Raw genomic sequence first — 27,114 nt, 5'->3', positions numbered from 1 at the left:
TTGAGAGCTGTTCCCCTGGGAGGCCTGGCAAGTGTTCTTTGTGCCTGTTTCATTTAGCCTCTGCTCTTTGCATTGTTCAGCCTATCTCCTTCCATCCTTCCTTGCAGGATTTTGCAGTACGGGCACATGTCTGTGACGGTGGAGAAGCAAACGTTGCACGAGACAAAAGGCGACAGCGTTGCCAAAGGAGAGCAGGGACTGTTCAACTTCAAGCCCCAGAATGTGGTCTTGTACGTGGGCGGCTACCCCTCCAGTTTCACGGTGAGATGGGCTGGCCAGGCTAATAGTGGAGGGGGGGGGCATGGAGTGGTGATGCTCTTTCTGCTGTTATTGTAACACCAGATCACCAACACCAGTAGCAGCCATTTGTGGTTTGGGTCAGGCAAGCCTTTACTGTTGCACATGGCGTTTTCAGCAGGGACCTTCATTGAGCAATACTCACATAGCGAGGTGTTATTTCAAAACACCTGTTTTAAATGTGTGCAACACTCCACAGGGAACACTCTGTTGCCTTTTACTCAAATGGGAAAGTTAATATTTTCCTGATATAAAGCATGAAATGCCCCTAATTTCCAGCACAGAATGATTAAATGATGCAAAGACTCCCCCCTACAATGTATGGCTTGCTTCCCAGATAAATTCATATTTCAGCTAATAACACAGTCAGCTTGGCACGTGTTATTAATAAATCTTGAGTGGTTGCGTATGATGGCTGTAAGATTCTGTTTCTAGCAGCCTGAAAGCACTGCCTGAGAGAATGCTTTTCACTGTTTGTATAATGCTTTAAAAATGTTTTAAGACCTCCTTTGTTTGGGGGTTTTAAACAGGTGTTGAATGGCCACCTGCCAGGGATTCTTTAGTTGTGATTCTGCTCCATTGAGAGTCTGTCAAGGCTGCAATCAGCGGGGCTGTTGTGGCGTCCCGTCTGCTTCCACTGTGCCAACCTGCTTCTCCCGGCTTCAGCAGAGTATCTCGCGCAGTGGTGTCCCTGTGTGGAAGGAATCTCAGCCATGCAGTAAAACACTCGTACAACAGCTTCTATTCTACGAAGCTTTATTATACAGCAGCAAAACAAACAATTCAGCCAGGAGAGAGCGAAGACATGATGCTTCTCCTGTCGCAGCCAAAACAGAAAGTAAAAAACGTTCGCATAACAAAGATGCGAACACACCCCTAGTGACAGGACGTCATTTCCCTTGAGCTGTTAACCCTGTAAGCTCTGGGTATCCTCACAGATTCCTGTACTGCAGAGGGTTAGGCTAGATGACTCTTGGGGTCTCTCCCAACTCTGCAACTCTATGGCTAACGTGTTTGCCGTGCTGTGCTCCTTTGGAAGGGAAGGTGGTGTTGTAAACAAAAATTGCCCTTTTCCCTTATGGGGTATCCAAGAGCCCATATAGAGTCCTTACATAGGTTCCCTATTGGTAGGAGAGAATAACAGAGGCCAACCAGAGAATATTGAGAAGCAAAGCAGCTAGTAAGCTTGATCTTTATTAATCTGTTGCAACAGGGTGCTCCCCTCACCCGCAGGAGAGGAGGAGGAACCCAGAAAAATGGCGTGCAAGGCCTTATAAAGACTTTTGAAATTGCCACCCTGTAGATCAAGACCACCCCCAGAAACATCATTCATACATCACAGAAGGGGTGTAACCTAAGACCACCCCTCAGATACATCATAAAGGTAAAGGTAAAGGTACCCCTGCCCGTACGGGCCAGTCTTGACAGACTCTAGGGTTGTGCACCCATCTCACTTAAGAGGCCGGGGGTCAGCGCTGTCCGGAGACACTTCCGGGTCACGTGGCCAGCGTGACAAAGCTGCATCTGGCGAGCCAGCGCAGCACACGGAAATGCCGTTTACCTTCCCGCTAGTAAGCGGTCCCTATTTATCTACTTGCACCTGGGGGTGCTTTCGAACTGCTAGGTTGGCAGGCGCAGATACATCATACCTACATCACAAAAAAGGTGGTCTAAAACAGAAATTTTGAACGTTGTTTTTCTCCTGTTGTTGTTTATCTCCTGTCTGGCAGGTTACTTGATTGGATTTCCTGGGGAGCCTGGCTAGTCTTTTGTAATGATAAATACTTAGTTCCTGGGCCAGGTCACAGGCTCACACCCTATTCATATCTTAAATGTTCCCTTAAGACAGGATTTGTGAGGAAAGAGACAATGGGGAGGTTTCCCACTTTGACCTTGCAGAGAAAACATTTGCTCAGTTTAGGAATCAAAATGGTTCCTGGTCAGTCTTCCTGTGCTGATCTATGTACGTGCTTGGTTGGTACACTTATGAACATTACCATATATCTGAGACCTCAAAATTCCTATCACAGTGGGATATAATAACCCCTAAGCAACCTCATCGTTGATGGTAACTGGTAGCAGAAGCCTGGCCAATCAGCATGCTTACTGATGGATCTACTCCTGGGATGAAGATCAGGTTTTGTAGGTTCATTAGAAAAATTGCAGACGGGAACCCTGGTGCAGCAGACAGTCCTGTGGGTGGGAAGAGGAGGCTGGGACTGCAGAATCACAAAGGGTTTAGGCATCTTAAATGGGAAGTGAGTCCATGTAGAGATGGAGGCAGCCAAGGAGCAACTGGAATACCCAGGCTACTGGAGGGGGTTGGGTGGGGCTGCTGGCCTAGCCCGTCCCGGCCGTGAACTTGGACGCTTCCTCTCTTCCCCACAGCCTCCGGCACCCCTGCGCTACCCTAACTACAAAGGCTGCATAGAGATGGATTCTCTCAACGAAGAAGTCGTCAGCCTGTACAACTTCCAGCGCACCTTCCACTTGGACACTGCCGCCCAGAGGCCGTGCACAAGGTGAGCTGAGCCCACAGCAAGGGACGTCAAACCTAGCTCCTCTCTGCTTTGACGGTGGCTTGCTGGGGCAGTGCGAGGGGAGGAATGAGGTGGGGTTTGCAGAAGGCGTTTCGGAGGCTTTAGGCACCGAGAGAGCAGAGGCAGGGATGCTCCACTCAGGCCTCCTGCGCTTTCCACAAAAGCCTAAAGCTATGTCCCTTCATTTGCTTGAGAGATGCCAGCAGTTTGCTGAACTCAGGCACAAGCTTCGGCTGCACCTTTCAAGTAAACAGGCAAGCAAGTAAAAAGCCTGTAGCAGAATCTATCTACACACCCTCAGCTGCTACAGCCAGAAAACTTACTTTTAAACATAGGTTTTCATAAGTCTGAGATTTTCATGATGCCACAGAGATCTTAGATTATTTGATTGTTTCATACGGAACCTGTACTTTCTTGAACTGTGCTGCTTACATGTCGTGCTCTGGCGTTTTATTTATTCTTACTCAGAGGGGTATTCAGCATAATCGCAGCTTGCCAGCTGTTGCAAAGAGCTGCCGGGCTCTAGCAATAGGCAACTTTCTGCTGATTTCCAGGTCTTTACCTCTCCACAGTATGAGACACCCCTGAAAGCAAAAACTACAGTCTTTCCTTTCAAAAACTTGTTCCCCCATTTTTGAGGCTTAGAATTTCTTTTTTAAAAAAAGAATAAAAGTAGCAGCGTTACTTCTGTGTTTCTAGAGCCCACTTGCATAGATTTCCCATGGACTTGGGGACTTTTTGTGTGAAAGAGAAAATAACTTGCAATATTTGAAGATTGAAAACAATACAGATTTATGGAAGACAGAATGGTTGGGTTTTAAGGAATGAATATTATATGTAGCTGCAGGAGAGAAAGCTGGAAGTCCTTTTATTTTTATTTTTATTTCTTTCTGTAGTTTCCCTCTCTTTCCCCTTTTCTCTCCCTTTCTCCATTTCTTGTCTTCTTTCTTTGTTCTTCTTTAGACTAAGTAGCTGTCTTACCTTAAGGTAAAGGGATCCCTGACCATTAGGTCCAGTCGTGACCGACTCTGGGGTTGCAGCGCTCATCTCACTTTATTGGCCGAGGGAGCTGGCGTACAGCTTCCGGGTCATGTGGCCAGCATGACTAAGCCTTTTCTGGCGAACCAGAGCAGCGCACCGAAACACTGTTTACCTTGCCGCTGGAGCGGTACCTATTTATCTACTTGCACTTTGACGTGCTTTCGAACTGCTAAGTTGGCAGGAGCAGGGACCAAGCAACGGGAGCTCACCCCGTCATGGGGTTTCAGACCTTCTGATCGGCAAGTCCTAGGCTCTGTGGTTTAACCCACAGCACCACGTGCATCCCTATTATCTTAGTATATGATAAAAAGATATTTTGCAATGGGTGTGCATTCTTGTAGATCTATGAATAAGTATAAATAAATATGTTAATTAAAAGAAAAGACTGGGCATTCTTCTTGTCAGCTTTTTTACTTCTCCGTTCTTTTAGGTCTAAATCGACAGGGGACCCCTGGCTGACCGACGGCTCCTATTTCGACGGCACCGGTTATGCAGAGATCACGTTTGAGGGCCAGAGTGGCTCCTTCAAGCGCTTTGAACAAGAGATGCGGCTGGTGTCGCACAACGGGATCCTTTTCTTCCTGAAATTTCAGGCAAGCGTTGCTTTGAATTGTTGACCGTTACTGTTCTGGTGAGGGTGGGGCTTCCCAGCTGAAAGTCCTGTTTGGGTTGTGAGTGGTGTTAGATGTAAGTGCAGTGGCGTAGCGTGGGGGGTGCAGGGGGGGCCGGCCGCACCGGGCGCAACATCTGGGGTTAGGGCAAATCCATGGGTTAGGGGGCGCAAATCCACAGGTTAGGGGGCGCAAATCCACGGGTTAGGGGGCGCAAATTACTTGCCTTGCCCCGGGTGCTGACAACCCACGCTACGCCACTGTGTAAGTGGAGGGGGAAGTGGATATTGGGGGGGGGGGGGAGAGGAATAATTGCACGTGACCTGGCTCAGAGGAATCATCAGGGAACAAAATGGGCATCCTCTCTGCACTGGTCACCTCATTGCGCCATAGCCGAGTCCCCAGTTTAGATGGGGTTTTGTTCTATAGCTTACTTAGTGTCATGGTTAATTTACTTGGACCTTCCTGAGGGTGAAACTGCAGCTGAAACCTTAGGACAGAGTTTGCTACACTTGGTCCCCAGCTGTGTTTTTGGACCACAATTCCCACCTAGCTAAGGATGATGGGAGTTGTAGTCCAAAAACAGCTGGAGACCCAAGTTTGGGAAAACTTGCCCCAGGGGTACACTGTGCTTGGATCTTGTTCCTCTTTCCTTGCTTTTTTAAAATTTTATTTCCCTCTTCCAACAACTGGAGACCACCACCTCTTTCCAGGGCAAGAACACTGACCATGTGCCAAGGGGAAGGCAACATTCAGGATTGATAGACTGAAAGGTTCTTCTCGCTTTTCCTCCACAGAGGCAGCTGATCTGCTTGGCTGTTCAAGAAGGGAAACTAGTGCTCTACTATGACTTTGACGGAGGCCTGAAGGTGGCCCAGGCCTCCAAGGAACCTGCTGCACTGGTAGCCAGCAGCAATACAGATAAAGTGGTAAGGCGGGAAGAGACCTCCGTACTTGGATTGGGCTAGGGGAGGGTCTCACATGCCCTTTCCCAGAGGGTCCCAGGGCAGGGTGCAGAAAGCCACACCATAAAGCGCCAGCTCCCTCACTGCCTTCGCGGTTTAGGGATTGGGCTTTTTGCATTTTCTACGCAGTCACTTATTTGCGTCATCATAGAATGATTGTGGGCTATTCCCACCAGCCACCAAGAGCCTAGTCTTCAAAACTATTCTGATTCTTGACCGGGCATCTTGTTGGCTAGAGTTCACTGGAAGACGCCTTTGGGAATATAATGGAGTGGAATGTGCAGTGCTGGTTCATCCTCTTGGCTCATTAAACTTGCTTGAGGACAAGGTTTCAACTTCTGTGTTGCTTTGTAGAACAAAAAAAAAAGGTACCTGGGCAGTTTACTGAAAAAATCTAAAATGTCACACTAAAAATGAACGACATGAAAATTTAAAATATAAGTTAATCAGGTTAAAAAAGAAGAAAAGAACCACCCGCAACACATACTTTTAGTTAAACTGCTAAAATAACATGCCTTGGTAGGCTAGATGAAACAAAAAGGCTTTTAGCTGTTGATGAAAACAGTAGAGTAAAGGCACCTGACTGAAATAAACGGGGAAGCTAGTTCCAAAGATGGGTTTAGCCACACTAAAGGATCCACTTCATACAAAAGCAGAAGGAGCATTGTGTGTCACTTGCAGTAGCCAGTCCTACATATCTAAGCAGCCAAGTGGGTGCTTAGGGAAGCTTTTAATGTTTGATGCATTACTGTATTTTAATATTTTGTTGGAAGCCACCCAGGGTGGCTGGGGAAGCCCAGCCAGATGGGCGGAGTACACCGTATTTTTCGCTCTATAAGACTCACCAGACCACAAGATGCACCTAGTTATTGGAGGAGGAAAACAAGAAAAAAAATATTCTGAATCTCAGAAGCCAGAACAGCAAGAGGGATTGCTGCTTTCACTGCGCAGCGATCCCTCTTGCTGTTCTGGCTTCTGGGATAGCTGCGCAGCCTGCATTCACTCCATAAGATGCACAAACATTTCCCATTACTTTTTAGGAGGGAAAAAGTGAGTCTTAAAGAGCAAAAAATACAGTAAATAATAAATTATTATTATTATTATTATTATTATTAATATTATTATTATTACCACGGAGGGGAGGCATTCCTTCTGGTAAACTGGCCCCAAGCTCTTAAGGGCTTTGTTTACTATAATTTTGAACCTGTCCAGTTCACAAATCAATGGCCAGTGCAGATCTCTGCGTAGGGATGTTACCTGCTTGACACGGGGGGTCAGGCTCCCATCAATCATTGTGCCACGGAAATCTTGCCTTAGGTCACCGTGATGCTTGCCTTCTAACTTCTTTGGGGACAAGTGGCCCCTAGTTCCAGCGGACATTATCCATGCTTGTTTGGTTTGGGGTTTGTTTGTTTTTGTCCGATTCCAGATCCAAATATTCCTCCACAAAATGGGTTCCAAGGATCGCGTTCTGGTGCGCCTGGAGCAGTCTACCGTCTTCAATGTGGAGCAGGAGAACAAGTTGCAGAGTGCCACTTCCTACTTCCTGGGTGGTGCGCCCACCTCCATTCTGCCCGAAAGGTAAGGCTTTTGTGTCATTCAGTATAACAGAAGGAGCGTCTCCACCCCCATCGTTCTACCCGGACACTAAGGTCCAGCTCTAAGGGCCTTCTGGCGGCTCCCTCACTGAGAGAAGCCAAGTTACAGGGAACCAGGCAGAGGGCCTTCTCGGTAGTGGCACCCACCCTGTGGAACGCCCTCCCACCAGATGTCAAAGAGAACAACAACTACCAGACTTTTAGAAGACATCTGAAGGCAGCCTTGTTTAGGGAAGCTTTTAATGTCTGATGCATTACGGTATTTTAATATTTTGTTGGAAGCTGCCCAGAGTGGCTGGGGAGGCCCGACCAGATGGATAGGGTATAAATAAATTATTATTATTATTATTATTATTATTATTATTATTATTATTATTTATTCGGCACCCAGGATAGGCTTACGTTTCCTCTCTTCTGTATTTGTCGTCGTGTTTCCTTACGAGGGCCACACTTTCATGCTCAGCACAAATGTACTGATGCTGAATCATGGGTCTTTCTTCCCCCCAAAACAACCTGATAGCCCTGGTCAGAAATGATGTCTTTTTGTACAGCATTGCAGAGGCCTCTGAGTCGGACCACGTTTCACAATCCCTCATAGGCCGTTTGGTTTTATAAAGTGCTTATGGGAGGCAGGGATACGGTTTTACATCAGCTTAAAAAAAACAAAAACCACAGACCCTGTTTTGGGGTTCAGCATCCGATTTTGCAGTTTTCTCCAGGTCCGTTGGGTTGTGCTTGCCATGTTCACAGTAGACACATTGAAACTGAATGACAAAACTAAATTGGATCCACTGATTTCAGTGGGTCTGTTCTAAGTCAGTCTTGGTTGCTTGCAATTCTTGGGTTCAGCAGCTTTCTTTATGCATCCTCCGCCTTCTTTAACTCTCTCTGCCATCAGGCATCTTGGAATCCCATACAAGCTCTCAGAGAGCCAAAACCGCTTCCCTCCACACCCCACTTTTTCAGTATGACGTGTTTTTTTCAGCCTGAAGAAAATATTCCCCAAAGGCGGATCCATTCGCGGCTGCATGAAAGGACTGAAGGCTCTTGGAAAATACGTTGACTTAAAACGTATGAACACCACGGGAGTGAGTTACGGCTGTACCTCAGACCTCCTGGTGAGTAGGACGTGTTCGGCCTGTTTGCTGCGCTAGACCAAAAGAATCACACCATTTTAAGTGGATGTTCACACCTGCCTGAGATTCAAAATTGTTTTTACATATGTGGTTGTTTTTTAATGCTTATCGTTTCGGGGTGGGAAGCAATTCAAACATGAAAATAAATAAATCAGACATTCGGCCGTGCTCAGCCCTATGTCCCTGGGCAGCTCACAAGCAGGGCTGAGAATGGAAGAGTGCTTCTGTCAGGTACATTGGAAGGGACTTCCCAATATGTATGTCTACTCAGGGGCAAGTCTCATTGCTGCATGGGTTCTATCGGTATTGCAATCACTCTGTCCCCTTTGCAGGTGGCTCGCTCGGTTAAACTTCACGGCCACGGCTTCTTGACGATGTCGCTGCAGGATGTGCCCTCTTTGCAAGATTTCTACACTGGTTTCAGCTTCCGCACCACCCAAAGCCGTGGCTTGATGTTCCACCATGCGACAGAGGTATGCCCTTCCTCTTGGCTGATGTCCCACTATAGCACCCGTCAACTCTCCTAAGTGGCTGATGGGCACAAATCGTTCCTAGCACTTCCTTCCTCCATTGAGAACCAGTGTAAGAGAACACTTAAGTGTCGTGGAAGATACACACCCTATTCTTTCCCTTTGTTAGATGCGCCACGATTTGTGTCGCCTTGGCACAACGGGTGGCCTCTGAAAGCTTGACTGCCACCTGTATTCCCAAGGGAGGAATGCTTTCTATTTCCTACTCAGTTCCCCATCTCAAAGCTCTGGCTGGATCTTCTTCAGGCTTTGTCTGTTGTGAGAAAAGTGTTACCGTATTTTTCACTCCATAAGACACACTTTTTTTCTTCCTAAAAAGTAAGGGGAAATGTCTGTGCGTCTTATGGAGGGAATGCGTGGTCCCTGGAGCCAAATTGCCCAGGGGCGAAAAGCAGATCATGCTTTTTTTTTTTTTTTTTTTTTGAAAGAGGGAAGTGGGTGTTGAAACAAAGCCGCTGATCGTTTGCCAATTGGGGAGAGAGATAAGGGACGCTAGAGATAAAGGAGGCTACCTGGGAGGGGGAGGTAAAGACAGCAAACTTGCAAAGGGGGGAAACAGGAAGACTAAAGCAATAAGGGGAGAAATTAGAAGAAAAGGAGCAGCAAAAAACTGCTCCAGCTAAGGAAAAGACTCTACACTAAGGCAAACAAGAGGGAAGGGAATGTTGAAAGGAAACAGCTGATTGGTGGGATCGGAAAAGAGATATGGGAGGGGGGAGGTAAAAGCCTATGGATCCTCAGGATTTTTACATTGGGTCACCCCAAATTCACCATCAGATCACATAACATGTCCATGGCTACAGCCTGCACCAAAAAAATCACGCACCCACTGTTGTGTGGGGCCGCATTGGCGCAAAAATGTGGTTACAAAGCATGGATCCACATGGATCCTCAGGATTTTTGCATTGGGTCACCCCAAGTTCACCATCAGATCACATGCCTGTGGCCACAGCATGAACCACAATAATGATACACCCACTGTTTCATTCAGAATATGTTTTTCTTGTTTTCCTTCTCTAAAAACTAGGTGCGTCTTATGGTCAGGTGCATATTATAGAGTGAAAAATATGGTAATTTCTGTATGTTTTGGAACAGAAAACACGTTGCTGCACCTGGAACCTCATTTTACCCTTGATATGGTGAAATTGCTCATGAGTTTGCTGAGGGTCTGTGATGCACACAAGTTATTCTCCTCTTTGTCTTCCTAGGAGGGTACCTGCCAGGTTTCCTTGCAGAATGGCAGAGTGGCCGTTAGCGTCCTCTCTACAGAGCTCACCACCAAGAACGCATATGCAGATGACACAAGCCACTATGTCGCTATCTACAGTGACTCCTCAGGGTATACCTTTCAGAGCCACCCTTTTCTACTGCATGTTGGTTCACGGCATCCCCCACCCCCTTCCCCAGCACAGGGGAGGAGGGACTGGCACAAAGGAATCATGTCTCCTTGAAACAAAATGTGTTTCCATTCCAGAGTCCGGCTTTACGTTGACGATCAGCTCCAGGGAACCCAACCAGGGCTTGATCGCCACAGGAGGCAGAAGCGGCAAGATGAGCTGGCCGTCTTTCAGCTCGGAGGCATGCCTGAAGCTGGCGAAATCGGCAACCTCACAGGGTGCATTGGGAACGTCTTTGTCAGGAGGTGAGTCTTGTGTTCCTCTCATACCCAGGAAGAGTGGTTCCCCAGGAGGAGTGATTAGCAGTCATGGTGTGGAAAGTGGGGCTCCACTGCCTGCACTTACATCTTGCAATAAAGGGTTGGGCAGGAAGCACGGTGGCAAGGATGGGGACACATCTGCACCCACGGCCATCAAGGGAGGAAATGTGGGTTTGCATTCTTTCGAGGCTTCTGGATAATCTAAAGGAAACAGCAAACGTGGGAAAGAGTTTAGGGAACAAGGTGAGAGGGGCATGGCCAGGAACTAATTAACCTGCGAAGATTGAAAAGAGCAGTCTGAGTGAAGAAACTGCCTGCAAAGAATGGATAATGTGGTCTCTTGGAAACAATTAAAATTCTCTGATACCTAAGGGGGCTGGGGAGGGTTACTTTGGGCAAAAGCAATAGATTGAGACTGAGGCTATGTAAAGGCAAAAGATTAAGCAACTAGAAGATATGACAATGCAAGTTCCCCACTACAGTTTGATTGCGTAATCGTAGGGAGCAAAGGTGACGGCCTTGAGCCAATCAGGACAGGGTATCCAAAGTCCACATTATATTGGGGCTCAAGTGCCAATGAGGTTCTGTTCAAAACCGAGGTGCAGGAAGCTGTTCTTAGAAGAGCAAACCGCTGTTTATTAGGTTACCAGTGGGACAGTCCCGGTTGGGAAGGGGGCTTTTGCCTCCCCAGGGCTAATGGATGACCAAATGCAGGTGCATGTTCTTGTTGGCAGCTGGCAAATAAATGAGATGCCTAGCTGTACACCAGCACACCTCTAGAACTCTTTCCCCTCTTAGATCCAGGTAGGTAGCTGTGGTGTAGTGGTTAAGAGCGGTAGTCACATAATCTGGGTAACCGGGTTCAAGTCTCCGCTCCTCCACATGTGGCTGCTGGGTGACCTTGGGCCAGTCACACTTCTTTGAAGTCTCTCAGCCCCACTCACCTCACAGAGTGTTTGTTGTGGGGGAGGAAGGGAAAGGAGAATGTTAGCCGCTTTAAGACTCCTTAAAGGGAGTGAAAGGCGGGATATCAAATCCAAACTCTTCTTCTCTTCTTGGTCTGATGCAGTCAAAATAAAATAAAAAATTAAAAATGTCCAGTAGCACCTTAGAGATCAACTTAGTTAGTCTCTAAGGTGCTACTGGACAATTAAAAAAATATATTATTTATTCCGCCTCAGACCCTGAGGGATAAGTGTGTCTGCTGTTAATGAGCATAGCAAGTTTATATCAAGCGTAAGCCAAAGTTTGCTTCCTCTGCGTACTTATCTAAGATTCCCCTGTTGCGCACCAACCTGTGGAAGAACGCCAAAGGAGTCAGGGAGTTCAGCCGCAGTGCAGAACTTAATTAACTTCATTAATGGCAAATGCCTGCCCTCTTGTTCACTTTGCAGTGCCACCAGTAGCATCCAACCATAGCTGGCTAGTCCAAGAATTTGCCCAGTGTTGCTATCCAGACATTCTAAAGTGCACCTCTGTGTTACACTACTGACTCTATAATCAATTTTCACTCCATTTTGAATTCACACATCTTGAGAGCTTTGAATTTCAGCTGGAAGCTGAAATAAAGCATCACCTTCTTTGAAAGCAACAATATTGATAGTTGTTTGGACTAAATAGCCATGGCAAGTTGGGTTTTCTTGTTGGTTACAGTTCTTCAGATCAGGACTGATGCCACGGCTGTACTTGGGTGTTTCACCATTCATCATTGAAGGTTCCATACTTTAGCATGCACCTGCTTAGGAATTGCTGCACACACACACACACACACACACACACACGGCTCTGATGGGGTAAAACTCCTTGCTCCAAGACGTGAGCCTTGTTCTCCCTCGTGTGGCCTAACTGTGCAAATACACAGATCCTGGATCCTCTACACAGGTTGTGTTGCTGTTGCGTGTCGAGGTCCCCAAGCCACCCCCCAATAATTCACACGTCACACATAAATTTTGGTTTGGGTTTTTGGCACGATTTTGGCCACAACTTTATTTAAATACACACAAGTGAGTGGTTGCTTAGGCACTGGTTCCGACTATCTGTCCTTGCCCAGGGACAGAAATGACTTTCGGATTCCAGCGAAAGCCAGTGTGGGAAACAAGTATTGGGTGAGAAAATGAAGCTGGGCCTCAGTCCCTCACTTCTCACCCTCATGCTCCTGGTGGCTTGCACGGCCCAAGTCCGATGCCAGGGACAAGGACGAAAAGAATGGCAAGCCCCTGGATTCCCTTAACAGACTTCCCTTTCCGCACCACCATTGGAGGGGTAGGCACTTACCCCTCCACCAACCAATTTGAACCAATGCCTAACCGCCAACCTTACAAGTTGTGACGATTTGCTACGCAGTAGGCAAAAACCAAATGGCACCAGCCAATCAGCCAAATGGACAAAATTCCTACCAGGCCCCTGCCTCAAAGCAGACGACCCCATGACAGGCATAGCAAGGTCAAGCGAATAACCCCCCCAATACAGGGAGGGTGGGCAGGTGATCCGGTGCAAGCAGCCAAGAGGACGTCCAAAGTTGGGCGTCCAATATTTAAAACCTCTGACCCCTCCTTCAAAATTGGCAACAAGCAATTCTCCCCAGCGACCCATTTAACCAGTTCACTTCCTGGGTCACTCCGGAAATCCACCCAGCAACACTGGGGTGGCTTGTATCCCCCACCGCAACATGTTCTCTCTGCTAGGGAGAACACGTTTTGTCAAAAGTAAAATTAAATATAACATTTGGGGTTCAGGAAGAGTCTGGAATGAGAACGAAGTTTCAGACCTAAGATGATGCCAGGCAGGAAGAGAGCAGGCGCAGTCTACAGTGTCCTTCTTGAAGATCAGCTGCAGGCAGATACAATATTGTGGGTTAATGAAATAAGTGGGATTTGGTTATTGTCCATACATGACAAGGACAATTAATCAACGAGGATCCGAGAGTTGCTTTGCTTCCAGGATGGGCTAATATCGTCAGAAAGGCCTCTCTGCCAGCTTCTTGCCATCTGGCTGTGGTCCTGGCTGAACAGCTGCTGAGCTCCTTTCCCTTTCTGCAATAGGAAATCAGACCCGCAGATGGTCGTGGACCTGCAGCAGAGCACCAAGAACGTCAACGTGACCATGAACTGCCCCAGGGATCGGCAGCCCCAGCAGATGAGGGCATCGGAGAAGAAGGGCAAGTGGAAACTGAAGGTGAGGGAAATCGTTGCAGCTGCCCTTTCCGTTCTGTTTGGCTTTATCTACAGATGCAGTAGCTGTTAACTATAGGGACAGGGACAAGAGGTCCAGCCTGCAGCCTGTGCTGCATTTTGTTCTGAAATATCTAGAAGCACACAGGGAAATGTCCAGTGGTGTAGTGGTTAAGAGTGATAGTCTCGTAATCTGGTGAACCGGGTTCGCGTCTCCGCTCCTCCACATGCAGCTGCTGGGTGACCTTGGGCCAGTCACGCTTCCTTGAAGTCTCTCAGCCTCACTCACCTCACAGAGTGTTTGTTGTGGGGGAGGAAGGGAAAGGAGAATGTTAGCCCCTTTGAGACTCCTTCTGGTAGTGATAAAGCAGGATATCAAATCCAAACTCTCTTCTTCTTCCCCACTGCCTGTTAGGCTCATTGTCCAAGCAATGACTCCTGTGTATGGATTTCCCTTATTTTGGTTTCACAAAAGTGCATCCGTTCCACCCACAGAAGAAGTCAATACGGGAATGTGTTGCTTGGGAATGTGTTGCTTGGGAAGATGGCTTCTTTCCAGTTGCCCTCCCCTCTCTGGCAAGCATGCACTGAGTTCACACATGAGAGCCCCTGGACAACCCTTGGCTCAGGGTGAGGGATTCAAGAGAGCAGCACCAAACTTAGTGAAACACCTACAAGAATTTCAGAAACAGCTTACAGTATAAGCAACCCCCAATGCATTAAAAAGTTCATGTGTGGGCATAATTGCTCTATCACTGGGACGCGGGGGGGTGCTGTGGTTTAAACCACAGAGCCTAGGACTTGCCGATCAGAAGGTCGGCGGTTCGAATCCCCGTGACGGGGTGAGCTTCCGTTGCTCGGTCCCTGCTCCTGCCAACCTAGCAGTTTGAAAGCACAAAGTGCAAGTAGATAAATAGGTACCGCTCCGGTGGGAAGGTAAACGGCATTTCCGTGCTCTGCTCTGGTTCGCCAGAAGCAGCTTAGTCATGCTGGCCACATAACCCAGAAGCTGTACACCGGCTCCCTCGGTCAATAAAGCGAGATGAGCGCCACAACCCCACAGTCGGCCATGACTGGACCTAATGGTCAGGGGTCCCTTTACCTTTACCTCTACCACTGCTTGTACACACACAAACATGCTTGCCTCAAACACCTTATGCCTGTATGCATCCTTTTGAATGAGCTATTTTTCTAGAAAAAGAGGTGCCAGAATTCACCATGAACTCCTCCCTTAATGGCAATGGTGCTCACCTGAGAGGTGCCGGAACTGAGTTCCGGCGAGTTCCAGCTGGGGAAAAAAGCCCTGCATGTAACTTTGTCTCCTCTGCAGTGCCACCAATGGGGGGGGGCAGTATTGTGAATCGTAGCCATTCATGTCACCTGCTACTTGTAAGATTAGGATTAATTTTCTCCTTGAGTTTTGAACCCAGGTGAGAGTCTTAAGGAGCAAGCCGCATGCCCTCTTGCTTTTCAGCCCATTGAAGCTAAGGGGGTTTTCTTTATGGAGAATGATTTCTGAATTATTTCCCCGCAGGTGCCAAGCAAGACAATGCTGAGAGATATGAGCTGCCGGTTACCCAAACACCCCCAAGCCTTTAAGAATGCCTTCCAGTTTGGTTTGTCCCCAGGGAGCCGCTTGGAATTTGACGACATTCCAGCAACATTCCACCAAAGGTAAGGGGGGGGAAAGCAAGTAGTCTTTCTGTTCCCTTCCTATTTGAGAAGTGCTACCCTACTTTTAGGGACGCAGGTGGTGCTGTGGGTTAAACCACAGAGCCTAGAACTTGCTGATCAGAAGGTCTGCGGTTCAAATCCCTGCGATGGGGTGAGCTCCCGTTGCTGAGTCCCTGCTCCTGCCAACCTAGCAGTTCGAAAGCACGTCAAAGTGCAAGTAGATAAATAGGTACCACTCCAGCGGGAAGGTAAATGGCGTTTCCTTGCGCTGCTCTGGTTTGCCAGAAGTGGCTTAGTCATGCTGGCCACATGACCTGGAAGCTGTACGCCGGCTCCCTCTGCCAATAAAGCGAGATGAGCGCCGCAACCCCAGAGTCGGTCACGACCAGACCTAATGGTCAGGGGTCCCTTTACCTTTTTACCCTACATTCCAACATAAAAACAGAAAACTGAAACACCTGAGAAATGTGTCTGGCTTTATGGATCCTGTCATCGCAGGGACTCTGGATTAGGATTCCCTGACTCAAAACCACTTTTGTGTCGGGCTGCAGTGGGTTCTGTGAGATACTAAAACACAAGAAAGCCGGTGTGTGTGTGTGTGTGTGTGTGTGTGTGTGTGTGTGTGTGTGTGTGTGTGTGTATTTCTGGTCGTAAGTGATCTTACAACCTGAAAAGCTATTAACACTTTGCAAAGACTGCAGCCAAGATGGCAACAAATCCCCTTTTCTTGTTAAGAAATCATTGGAATGACCTGGAGCTTACTGAAGGCAGGTGTTCTTAACAGTTGCCTCCTTCTCCAGAGTGTCATAAAGATACCGAATGGATCCCCAGAGGACACTTCCTGAAACGGGAGTTGAGAAGGCGAGGCAGCAGCTGCAGGCAGAATGTGCTCATTAATGGCATCCAACCCTTCTCTTTCTGCAGGTTTCACTTCTCCATGGAGGTCCGACTGAACTCATCCAACGGCCTCCTCTTTTACATGGCCAATGAATCTCTGGGCTCCTTCTTCTCCCTCTTTGTCTCCAGTGGCCGATTTGTGCTCTTGGCTGATATCAGCGGAAGGAAACTGAGAGTCAGGAGCAAAGAAAAGTACCATGATGGAAGGTGGCACACAGTAAGGAGGGGGAGACGGAGATGGACACACTGCCTTGCCTGGGCCAGGGGCTGCCATTTTGAATGTGCTTTCCATGTATATGAAAGTACACCAAATTATCCTTCCTATCCCTATCCCACAGCTGCCTACTTTTTCATTGGACTAAGTATCAGTCAGATAATTTGGTAGGGATCATTTGACCATGAAGAATGTAAAACAAGGAGGCATTATGTATTGCATGAGGGACGTGGGTGGCGCTGTGGTTTAAACCACTGCGCCGCTTGGACTTGCTGATCAGAAGGTCAGCAGTTCAAGGCCCCGTGACGGGGTGAGCTCCCATTGTTCGGTCCCAGCTCCTGCCAACCTAGCAGTTCGAAAGCATGCAGTGCAAGTAGATAACTAGGTGCCGCTCTGGTGGGAAGGTAAATGGCGTTTCCGTGTGCAACTCTAGCTTCGCCAGAAGTGGCTTAGTCATGCTGGCCACATGACCTGGAAAAACTGTCTGCAGAAGCGGACAAAAGCCGGCTCCCTCGGCCTGTAAAGCAGTGTTCCCCAACCTTCGGTCTCCAGCTGTTTTTGGACTACAACTCCCATCATCCCTCGCTAGCAAGACCAATGGTCAAGGATGATGGGAATTGTAGTCCAAAAACAGCTGGAGACCCAAGGTTGGGGAACACTGCTGTAAAGCGAGATGAGCACTGCAACCCAGAGTCATTTGCAACTGTACTTAACTGAAGGGGTTTCTTTACCTTTATGTATTGCATGCACGCATTGGGTAGACAGTCTGATGGATTCAGCACACCCCTCAGAGTGCATTTACTCCCTTCATGAACATTTGAATAAGGCTTTTAGAAACACGAAATGTAAAAGCTAGTGACTTAAGGGTGGCATTCAATGCTAGTCCTACTCAGAGTAGACCCATTGAAATTAAAGAACACAGCCAATGAATTTCAGTGGGGAAACTCTGAGTAAAAGTTGGGATACGGCCCTTACTTGTTTAGATTGGTTTCATTCCAGAAAAACCGTCCCAATAGAACTTTGTGAATTTCCACAAATTGACATTTACACAAATATAATGGGATGCGGGTGGCGCTGTGGGTTAAAGCCTCAGCGCCTAGGACTTGCCGATCGAAAGGTCGGCGGTTCGAATCCCCGCGGCGGGGTGCGCTCCTGTTGCTTGGTCCCAGCGCCTGCCAACCTAGCAGTTCGAAAGCACCCCCGGGTGCAAGTAGATAAATAGGGACCGCTTACTAGCGGGAAGGTAAACGGCGTTCCGTGTGCTGCGCTGGCTCGCCAGATGCAGCTTGTCACGCTGGCCACGTGACCCGGAAGTGTCTGCGGACAGCGCTGGCCCCCGGCCTATAGAGTGAGATGGGCGCACAACCCTAGAGTCTGTCAAGACTGGCCCGTATGGGCAGGGGTACCTTTACCTTTACCTTTAATGAGTCAAAAATGCAGTGTCCTTTGTCTGAGGAAACAATGGTTGCCAATCTCCTGATGAGAGCCACATCCTCTAATCCTGGCGGACTTGGCTGGGGGCTATGCTGTTAGCTTGAGAATGATGCTGTGCAACTGGGATTGCTGAGGAGTTTAGGGCCACTTTGCAAATGAGATTCTTTCCCTGGTGGAAATCTAAAAATACACAAATGGTGTGGGGGGGTGAACCCACATACTTAGGCTACAAGTATGCCAACAGCTGCATTCATAAGAGTGTCAGAACTGGCTGCTGCTCCCTACTGAGTGAATAGTGCTAAACGCCTGTGTGGAATGAGCCTTATCTGACTGTAGAATAGAAATCTCATTATTTAAGTCTTATTTAAGCCAGGTGAAAGAGTAGGTGTAAAGCTAGAAGAGGAAATACAAGAAGACAGCCAAATTAGACATGAACCAAGGGCCATCTCTTAAAAACAAAGGCAATAAAAGCTTAGTTACAAGTAGGTAGCCGTGTTGGTCTGCTGTAGTCAAAACAAAATAAAAAAAATCCTTCCAGTAGCACCTTAGAGACCAACTAAGTTTGTTATTGTTATGAGCCTTTGTGGCATCTGAAGAAGTGTGCATGCACACGAAAGCTCATACCAATAACAAACTTAGCTGGTCTCTAAGATGCTACTGGAAGGGATTTTTTTTATTTTGTTTCAATCAAAGCTTGCTAGTAAATATAAATCAGTGTAGCCCCAGTTGAATGAAGTGCTGAATGTACTCAGACTTTAGACAATCAATATTTATTTTTCCCTGTGCTTGGGACTTGCAGATTAACCTGGGGGAAACTCATTGTTTCTTGGCCTCCATTTCCCCTCTGTAAAAAAGGGGATTACAGTAAAAGCTTTGTTGTAGGACTGCACATGCTTAGTGCAGATACCCAAAGTGACCTTGCCAAGATTGTATCACGTTAAATCAAAGATGGCCTTTCAGCTTTTGTCCCGATTCCAACTCACGCCAGCCCCAACCAGCATGGCCAATGGCCAGAGATGCTGGAGGTTGGTTGCACTCCATCTGCACTTGAGGGGCCACAGGTTTAACCCCCTCTCCCCTGGCATTAAACAAGCTCTTGAGTGTCATAGACTGGTAAAAGTGCCAAGAACCAAGCAGCTCTGATGTGCGCCTCTTGCAATTGTCAGGTCTTCTACAGCAGAGACAGAAGCAGAGTCCAGCTCATCATCAATGGATTGAGAGCCCAGGAGAAGTCCCTGCCTGTTGCTGGAGACTTCTGGATCCCTGGTCCTTTCTATGTTGGAGGAGCCCCTATGGAGAAAGCCAAAGCGCATATACCAGTAAGGATCCCAGGAAGCCGCCTCATAGAACGTCCAACTGTTTGCCCATTTATTATCTATCCTGGAAGCATCTCTCCAGCATCTTGGGGACAGATTGTCTACATTCAAAGCACGTACCCTGCCTCTGACCTTGATCCTTTCCCCATTCAACACCTGGAGGATTTGTAGAAAGTACAGTGGTACCTCGAGTTACAAACGCCTCAGGTTACAAACGCTTCAGGTTACAAACTCCGCTAACCTGGAAGAGTTACCTCGAGTTGAGAACTTTACCCCAGGATGAGAACAGAAATCGTGTGCCGGCGGCACAGCAGCAGCAGGAGGCCCCATTAGTGAAAGCACGCCTCTAGTTAAGAACAGTTTCAGGTTAAAAACAGACCTCCAGAACAAATTAAGTTCATGATTAGAGGTACCACTGTATTTGTAGATAGTATTTTGCATGGTACATACCACTGAGGATGGGTCTGGAGGATACATTCTGAAAACACCCCCTCCGAGGACACATTTTACAAAACAAATTCCCTGGGATGTTAGGAGAGAGAGACATCATGTACATTAGTCCCCTCTGAAAGTGTCGCATGGCAGCTTTGGTGCCATTGGTCAGGAGGGACACCTTTGTTTCTGCCACCACTCTATAGATTAGCACCTTTCAGAAAACGAGGGCTGCGTGTCTGGGGGGCCTTGTGAGGACCCAGGGAGCAGTTCGTCCCCTGCCCACATGCTGCCTAAGAGCCAGCTGACACTACAGGCAAACTGAAAAATCTCATACAGGTGATGGGGCAGTGGGCCAAGGCATGTACCACCCATAATACAGGCCATAAGGTGGTACATCAATATGCTCATTCCTCACAGTCCTTCCTGCTAAAGCAGGAGGGTAGCATGATTGTGAGAAGTCAGACTATTCCCTGAATCACAAAGATGGGTGTAAGTGTAAGTGGGAGGACACATACCCACTGTCCCTCCCCGCCCCCTTCCAGTTTGTTGTGTCTGCAAACTGGCCCTTTGGTGCCACCGGTAACAGTTATGTAAACATGCAGAGGAGTTCCAGGGTTACATCTTGCATCAGTGACTAAAAGCTGTCAGCATCTACAAGTGGCTTCTTTTTCTGCCCAAGGGCTGAATCTCCTGATAGCAAACCTTATAGGGGCTGCATGCCCTTTAAAAGCAATGCCAGAAGCAAAAGTGGGCAAAGAAATGGATGTGGCTCTGTATTTTTGTACAGGTGGCATCCTTCCACCCACAAAAGGCAGAACTTCCTACATAAGGACACACACACACCCTTTCCATCCTCTGTCCAGTAAACCAAGAAGCATTATCACAATTCTGAGACACAATCCAGGCAGGAGAAAACACCCAAGGATGGCCTAGGGCGGGGCCAGTGAGGAGGTGTGGCCTAGGAAGAGTCCCAAGGGCTAGATATAACAGTCTGGAGGGCCACATTCAGCCCCCAGGTCTGAGGTTCCCCATCTTCTTCAAAACAAAAATATATACAGTGGTACCCCGGGTTACATACGCTTCAGGTTACAGACTCTGGTAACCCAGAAATAGTGTTTCAGGTTAAGAACTTTGCTTCAGAATGAGAACAGAAATCGGGCTCCAGCGGCGTGGCAGCAGCAGGAGGCCCCAAAGTGGTGCTTCAGGTTAAGAACAGTTTCAGGTTAAGTACGGGCCTCCGGAACGAATTAAGTACTTAACCCAAGGTACCACTGTATATACAGTCTTGTTGGGAATACAAAGTCACTGAGCACTAAGAATGAAAGCCTGCCTTTTGGGCGGCCATTGCCCATTGCCCATGCTAAGTATTCATGTGTTTGGATGCTGGCATTTTCTTCAAAAGATCTTTTTCCTTCTTCAGGATGCTTCCGCTACCAGCTTTAAGGGGTGCATCCGGCACTTGAAACTAGACAGGAAGCCTCTGGTCTCACCGTCCCGCCTCTTTGGAGTGACCCCTTGTTACGAGGGTCCTTTGGAAAGTGGCACCTTTTTCTCTGCTGATGGAGGATACGTGACTCTAGGTACTGTATGCATCATCTTTCCTGAGCTTTCTGTACCCTGCTGGACTCCCCCACATGTTCCTCCTAGTTTCGCCAGTACATCCTCTTCTTTCCTAAGGCATAAAGGCCCATGCGGTCTCTGTTGCTCTGACAGCTCTCTCTTTTCATCCCCCAGACAGGTCCGTAGCTATTGGGCAGGACTTTGAGTTGATGCTGGAAATTCGCCCCCGGAGTATGTCTGGCTTGGTATTTCACATTGGCACAAGACAAACAAACTACCTCAGGCTGTATACAGACAAGGAAAAGGTAACGTGATCAGACAGCAAGACAAGCACTTCGTATACACTGGAAGTAATAACTTGTATGGTCTCTAAAGGGAGCCAGAAGAGAAAATTTAAAAATCACACCTGCTTGGCTGATCCTTTTATACACACAAAGCACAAAAATGTACTGTTAGCCAGAAAGCAAAAAGTAAATGTCTTATTGGCATTTGGGGTTAGGGCAGACAGACATTGGAGATTTGGTAAAGATGAAGCAACAGGAACTATAAACCTTGAGGAGAAATTGAGACTGCTGGATCAGCCATAGCCTTTTGCAAACAAACATCAAGCTTTCCTAGGTCTCACAGCTAGGAACCTTGAAAAGTAGAAGTTGAAATTCTCAGGAAGCTGAAGACCTGCTTTGTGCAATCAGAAAGGCAGGGGTCTATATGCCTAATATGCCCCTGTTGTTCCATGTACAGAACTGGAAAAAACGCAGCCCATGATTTTGATTCTAGGAGCCCAAGTTGTTTGTTTCACAGGCTATTTTGCATCTCTCTGTTTTGCATGGGAAAAGCTCTTGCTTATCACGAACATGTGTATTGCTACAAATGTTATCAAGAGGGAAGCTGGTTGTACATGCAGAATTCCGTGAGTTAAATTTGGGGCTGTTGTTTTGCAAACTCATGAATTTGCTTCAGTTCCGTCCCACTAAATGCATTTGCCACCTATAAGGACATGACAACGTCACAAGTGGAACTGTGCAGTTCATTGAACTGATCCAGTAGATTCCAAGGAACCAACAGCCCATACATCCCTGTGTTCTGGGCTGCACACTTGGGCATGCATTCAGGGTACCTATACAGCCTGGTACTCGCCCTCAGCTGTGCTTCCAGGAGCAGATCAGCAATGACAAAAAAAAACCCTGCTTTTCAAGATTATCACTTGCCAGTCTTCTCACTGGGGAATCTGTATTCCCAGAGAGAAAGTCACCACTTCAGCTGAACCACGTTTGAAGTATGTTCAGGACTGTCTCCCCCTTCCCATCCTGATTGGAAATTCTCTTAATCTTCTCTTTCTGGATTAGGTCACTGTGATTGCAAACACTGGTGCTGGGGAATTTGCCACCTCGGTGACCCAACCTTCACTCTGCGATGGGCAGTGGCATACGCTAGCAGGTGTGTGATCTTTTCCTGCTGTGCTCTTTTTTTTGGGGGGGGGGGGTTAATTGCTTTGAGAACATCACAGCCCAAGCAGCATTCGTCAAAATCCAAGCCGTTCTCTCTGTTGTTCTGCTTGAGAGCCAGTGTGGTGTAGTGGTTAAGAGCGGTAGTCTCGTAATCTGGGGAACCGGGTTCGCGTCTCCGCTCCTACACATGCAGCTGCTGGGTGACCTTGGGCTAGTCACACTTCTCTGAAGTCTCTCATCCCCACTCACTTCACAGAGTGTTTGTTGTGGGGGAGGAAGGGAAAGGAGAATGTTAGCCGCTTTGAGACTCCTTAAAGGGAGTGAAAGGCGGGATATCAAGTCCAAACTCTTCTTCTTCTTCTCAAACCAAAGTTCTGTATCTCACCAAACATTTCCTAGGATTTTGCCTTAACACGGACCCAGATTATTGGTCCAGCAAACTCAGTATTGTCTGCACGGACTGACAGTGGCTCTGCAAGGTTTCAGGCAGGAATATTTCCCGGCTCTGCCTGGAGACACCAGAGATTAAAAGTGGGCTCATCTGCATGCAAAGGATGTGCTTTATCACGGAGTCAAATCCCTTCATAAAATATGTGTGGATGTTGACTGGTCAAAGTGTGTGTATGAAAGAGAGCTAGAGAGAAGGATGGAAATATCCATGTGTGTGCCTCCAACACAACCCATTTCCTTCTTTGATGCTGATTAAGACGTCATGTGGATCATTAGCACCGGCTCCATCTAGGCAGAATGCAGAGTACAGCGGTACCTCAGTTTACGAACCGGTACCTTGGTTTACGAACTCAATCCGTTCCAGAAGTCCGTTCTTAAACCGAAACTGTTCTTAAACCAAGGTGCGTTTCCCCTAATGAGGTCTCCCGCCGCCAGTGCCCTTCCACCGTTTGGATTCCGTTCTTAGACCAAGTTAAAGTTTGCAAACCAGGACACTACTTCCGGTTTTGCGGAGTTTGTAAACCGAATCGTTCATAAACAGGGCTGTTCTTAAACCCACGTACCACTGTACACTTCTGAAACAATCCTTCCAGCTGCTTGCGCAATTGTTACATGCCCAAATTGCTAGTCCAAATTGACACGCCTCGTTCATTTTAAGTTGTGCTAGACACTGAACCAACCCACCCTTGTGTGGGAGCAAGGGCTTCATGCATTGTGAGGGAGGTGAGGTTTCTCAGCATGTCTAGCTCTGACTTAGTTCCATCCCTCTCTTTGCAAGTAATCAAAAGCAGCAACGTGATTCAGTTAGATGTGGACACAGAGGGAAATTACACCGTGGGACCCAACCAAGCCCATGCTGCAGCCATCAAAGAAAACTTCTACCTCGGTGGAATGCCAGGTGAGTAGCTCAAGCACGGATATTTGGGAGGATCCTGCTTACAAACCATTGCAGTTAATTTAATGCCCCCATAGCTCGGCTGGTTCTTCTTGCATTTATGCCCCAGGCTTGAGATTGTCCATCTCTGGCCTCGCACAATGAATTTCAAACTCTTCCCAGGGAATCGCCACATTTATTTGCCTGCTGAAGAACATTATGCACCTGTCACAGAATCTCTTTGCATTTTGGAGTGTCCCAATGTTCAGTAGCCATGCTTGCATTCCAAAAGGTGCTGAGTTTATGCAGTACAAAATTTAAACAAGCTCTTTCTGTGCCATAGGGAAAATCTGTGTCACAAATTCTTCTTGCATGCGGCACTAGCAAAGCACTGCTGTGCTGTGTATGTGCTTCCTATATTTTTTGGTTTTGTATTTAGTGGAGTGCACTTCCCTGTTGATTAGACAAGTTAACCAATGGGCCTTAGTTACAATTAGCTTAAAGTGAAACTGAAGCCTAATTGACCTCTGGACTGCCTAGAATTGTGGTAAAAAAAATTATTTTGCTCTTCCTTCTACAGAAGTCGGAGACACTGGCCCCCCTTTGGCACCTGTGGCTCATCTCCCCTCCTACATTGGCTGCATGAAGAACTTGGTGATCAACCGGAACCAAATTAACCTAAGAGAAGCTGGGACTGTACAGGGAGCGGTAGGGCTCACAGAGTGCCCACTTATGTAAACACTATTTGTACGTGTTAAGTCAGTACTGCAGAAAGCCACACGACCCTTCAGGAAGCCAGCAGTCCCTCAAGCTTGGGCACACACAGCATTCCTTGCCGCCTGGGGATACAGACCATGTTCAGCACCAACAGCAGGTGTGTTGCGAGGGCAAGGAGGCCTCATCCGTTTTTATTTGTAATTGATGCTTTCCTGCCTTTACACATTGTCCACAGTAATGTTTTTGAAGAGGGCAAGGGCATATGGTATATTTATAATGTACTGTTGAAGCATAAGATGTTCCCTCTCCCCCCCCCCCCACACCTGGTAAGATTCTAATCAGGATGAATCTGTCAATGTAGTTTGTGAACAACTGCTTCAGCCAGCTGAAAGGCTCAAGGGACAGGAACAAAATTATTTAAGCACGTCTAAATATGAAAACATTATTGCTGCTATCACCCAAATTGTATTTCATCATTTCCAAGCAGCTGGCGGCATGAGAACCATTTGGTCAGGGGCCAGTATTTATTTACTGAAATAATGAAACACTGTGCAAGATGCAGGTCTTGGAGCTTCAAAGCCATTTTGCATTGTGCTTGTCTAGTCTCTACCAACCAGGCACTCATTGTTTCAGAAAAACAGTATTTCATGTTTTTGGTGCTAAGTTAATGAGTAGAATTAAATCCATTGATTATGACTTGGGCAGATAGCCTTTAATGTATAAGGAAAGGATGAGTCAACTACCATATTTTTCGCTCCATAAGATACACCTGACCATTAGACGCACCTCGTTTTTAGAGAAGGAAAACCGGGGGGGGGGGGGATATTCTGAACGAAACAGTGGATGTATGATTTTTGTGGTTCATGCTGTGGCCACAGACATGCTATGTGATCTGATGGTGAATTTGGGGTGACCCAATGCAAAAATCCTGAGGATCCATGTGCTTTTACCTCCCTCATCCCAGGCAGCCTCCTTTATCGCTAGCGTCCCTTATCTCCCTCCTGATCGCTTGCCGATCAGCTGCTCAGCGGCTTCAACACCCACTTCTGTCTTTTTTGGGGGAGGGGAGCATGATCTGCTTTTCGCCCCTGGGCAATTCAGCTCCAGGGACCATGCATTTGCTCCATAAGACACACAGACATTTCCCCTTACGTTTTAGGAGGAAAAAAGTGCATCTTACGGAGCAAAAAATATGGTAAATGTGCCCATGTTGCCTCTCCAACCATGTTATATACCATCTTGTCAGGTTGATTGTGCAAGCAATACAGCCCTATTTCCACGTGAGGTGGGAAGTTTAATATGTCCCTAGTAAACTGTCTGCTTATTAATTGCCCCAGGGCAAGAAGGCAGCAGAGGACTGCCAGCTGACTCTTGTACCACTGTGCTCAAAATTCAGTTCTTGCATGGGTTTAAGTCATTTATTCTTTACTCAAGAGTAGACCCATTGAAATTAAGAAGCCCGTGTCCATTGAATAGGACTGGTATTGAATACCACCCAGTGTTTCCCAACTCCCCTGGTGCATTAACTTCACAATAACACCCTCCCCCGCCCCCAAAAAAGTATATGGTGCACTTAGAGATTCTTATATATATTTGTGTGTATATACATCGTTCATCACATGGGTCAAGATACTGCTTTGAAAAGGACTTTATAACTTATCAGTATATTGGCTGTTCTAATGCTGGGGTACATATTGTAAAATGGGTTTTAACAATTATTGGTTTCACTTTCAACCACTGTAAGTATCTGTTCTTAAGCTGTACTTTTAAGGGATAATCTCTGTAAATCACTGGTACATACTTTTAATTCAAATAAAATTTTATGATCTATAATTCATACAAACGATATGGAGTAGTGCCGAATTTGTTAAGATACTCTGCCTGGGCCTCGATAGCTGCCAATAAACCCACAATCACTTTATATTAAACTCGTCTTTGCAACCGTTTCAAGCGCTATAGGGACCTCAGACATTCCTGCAGGTTTTTGTTTTGTAAAGTGAAGTTTAGAGGTCTAAATGCCTGCCAAATGCAGAGTTCTCTTTACAGTTCAGGTATGGCACTTCCCAAAAGCTCTCCACCACCAAAATTCCTGTCACTGTATTTTTATGTATCTCACAAAAACAGGCATAGCTGTCAAATGCAGTGACATTTGGATAAGTCAGGATGTTAGGCAAAGGAAGTTTTCCCAGCTTCCTGCTCAGAGTGGCTGAGGCAACAGTCAGATGGGCAAGGGAACAAATAGTAAAAGTATTATTATTACTTCAACATGCTAGGATTGCTAATAGAGAAGCAAGGCTATGAAGGGCAAGCCAGTTAAGAACAGGGAAAGGAACCCTTGTTTCTATTGAGGGCCAGTCCCTAGAACAGAGCTTTCTGAACTTTTCATGCTGGTGACATACTTTTTAGACACGCATCATTTCATGACACAATTTTACTAGCAAACTGGAGGTTAAACTAACCTCTTTCCAGTCCCAGGGGGAGTGTGTCACAACAGAGTTTGGAAAGCTCTGTCCTAGAAGATAGTTGAAGACTACACACCATCTAAAAGTG

At 47.1% G+C, this 27,114-nt stretch overlaps 1 protein-coding gene across 2 annotated transcripts in view; it reads left to right on the top strand.

Annotated features, from left to right (window-relative positions):
- The window catches only part of LAMA5 (laminin subunit alpha 5), a 209,382-nt gene extending 182,972 nt beyond the window's left edge, over positions 1–26,410 (top strand). For both annotated transcript variants that reach the window (XM_077929358.1, XM_077929357.1), the window contains exons 63-80: positions 108–261; positions 2,686–2,819; positions 4,309–4,471; positions 5,287–5,418; positions 6,884–7,035; positions 8,038–8,170; positions 8,521–8,661; positions 9,927–10,057; positions 10,193–10,360; positions 13,417–13,549; positions 15,080–15,219; positions 16,144–16,333; positions 18,931–19,083; positions 20,936–21,095; positions 21,250–21,380; positions 22,422–22,512; positions 23,752–23,871; positions 24,428–26,410. In XM_077929358.1, the coding sequence (XP_077785484.1) occupies positions 108–261; positions 2,686–2,819; positions 4,309–4,471; positions 5,287–5,418; positions 6,884–7,035; positions 8,038–8,170; positions 8,521–8,661; positions 9,927–10,057; positions 10,193–10,360; positions 13,417–13,549; positions 15,080–15,219; positions 16,144–16,333; positions 18,931–19,083; positions 20,936–21,095; positions 21,250–21,380; positions 22,422–22,512; positions 23,752–23,871; positions 24,428–24,585 (2,584 nt within the window). In that variant the 3' untranslated portion in view covers positions 24,586–26,410. The remainder of the gene's footprint in view (positions 1–107; positions 262–2,685; positions 2,820–4,308; positions 4,472–5,286; positions 5,419–6,883; positions 7,036–8,037; positions 8,171–8,520; positions 8,662–9,926; positions 10,058–10,192; positions 10,361–13,416; positions 13,550–15,079; positions 15,220–16,143; positions 16,334–18,930; positions 19,084–20,935; positions 21,096–21,249; positions 21,381–22,421; positions 22,513–23,751; positions 23,872–24,427) is intronic.
- The last annotated feature ends 704 nt before the right edge of the window (positions 26,411–27,114 follow it).

Source organism: Podarcis muralis, chromosome 5, assembly GCF_964188315.1.
Source record: "Podarcis muralis chromosome 5, rPodMur119.hap1.1, whole genome shotgun sequence".
Classification (NCBI taxonomy): domain Eukaryota; kingdom Metazoa; phylum Chordata; class Lepidosauria; order Squamata; family Lacertidae; genus Podarcis; species Podarcis muralis.
Note: the sequence above shows the minus strand (reverse complement) of the source record. Positions and strands in the feature narration are given on the sequence as shown.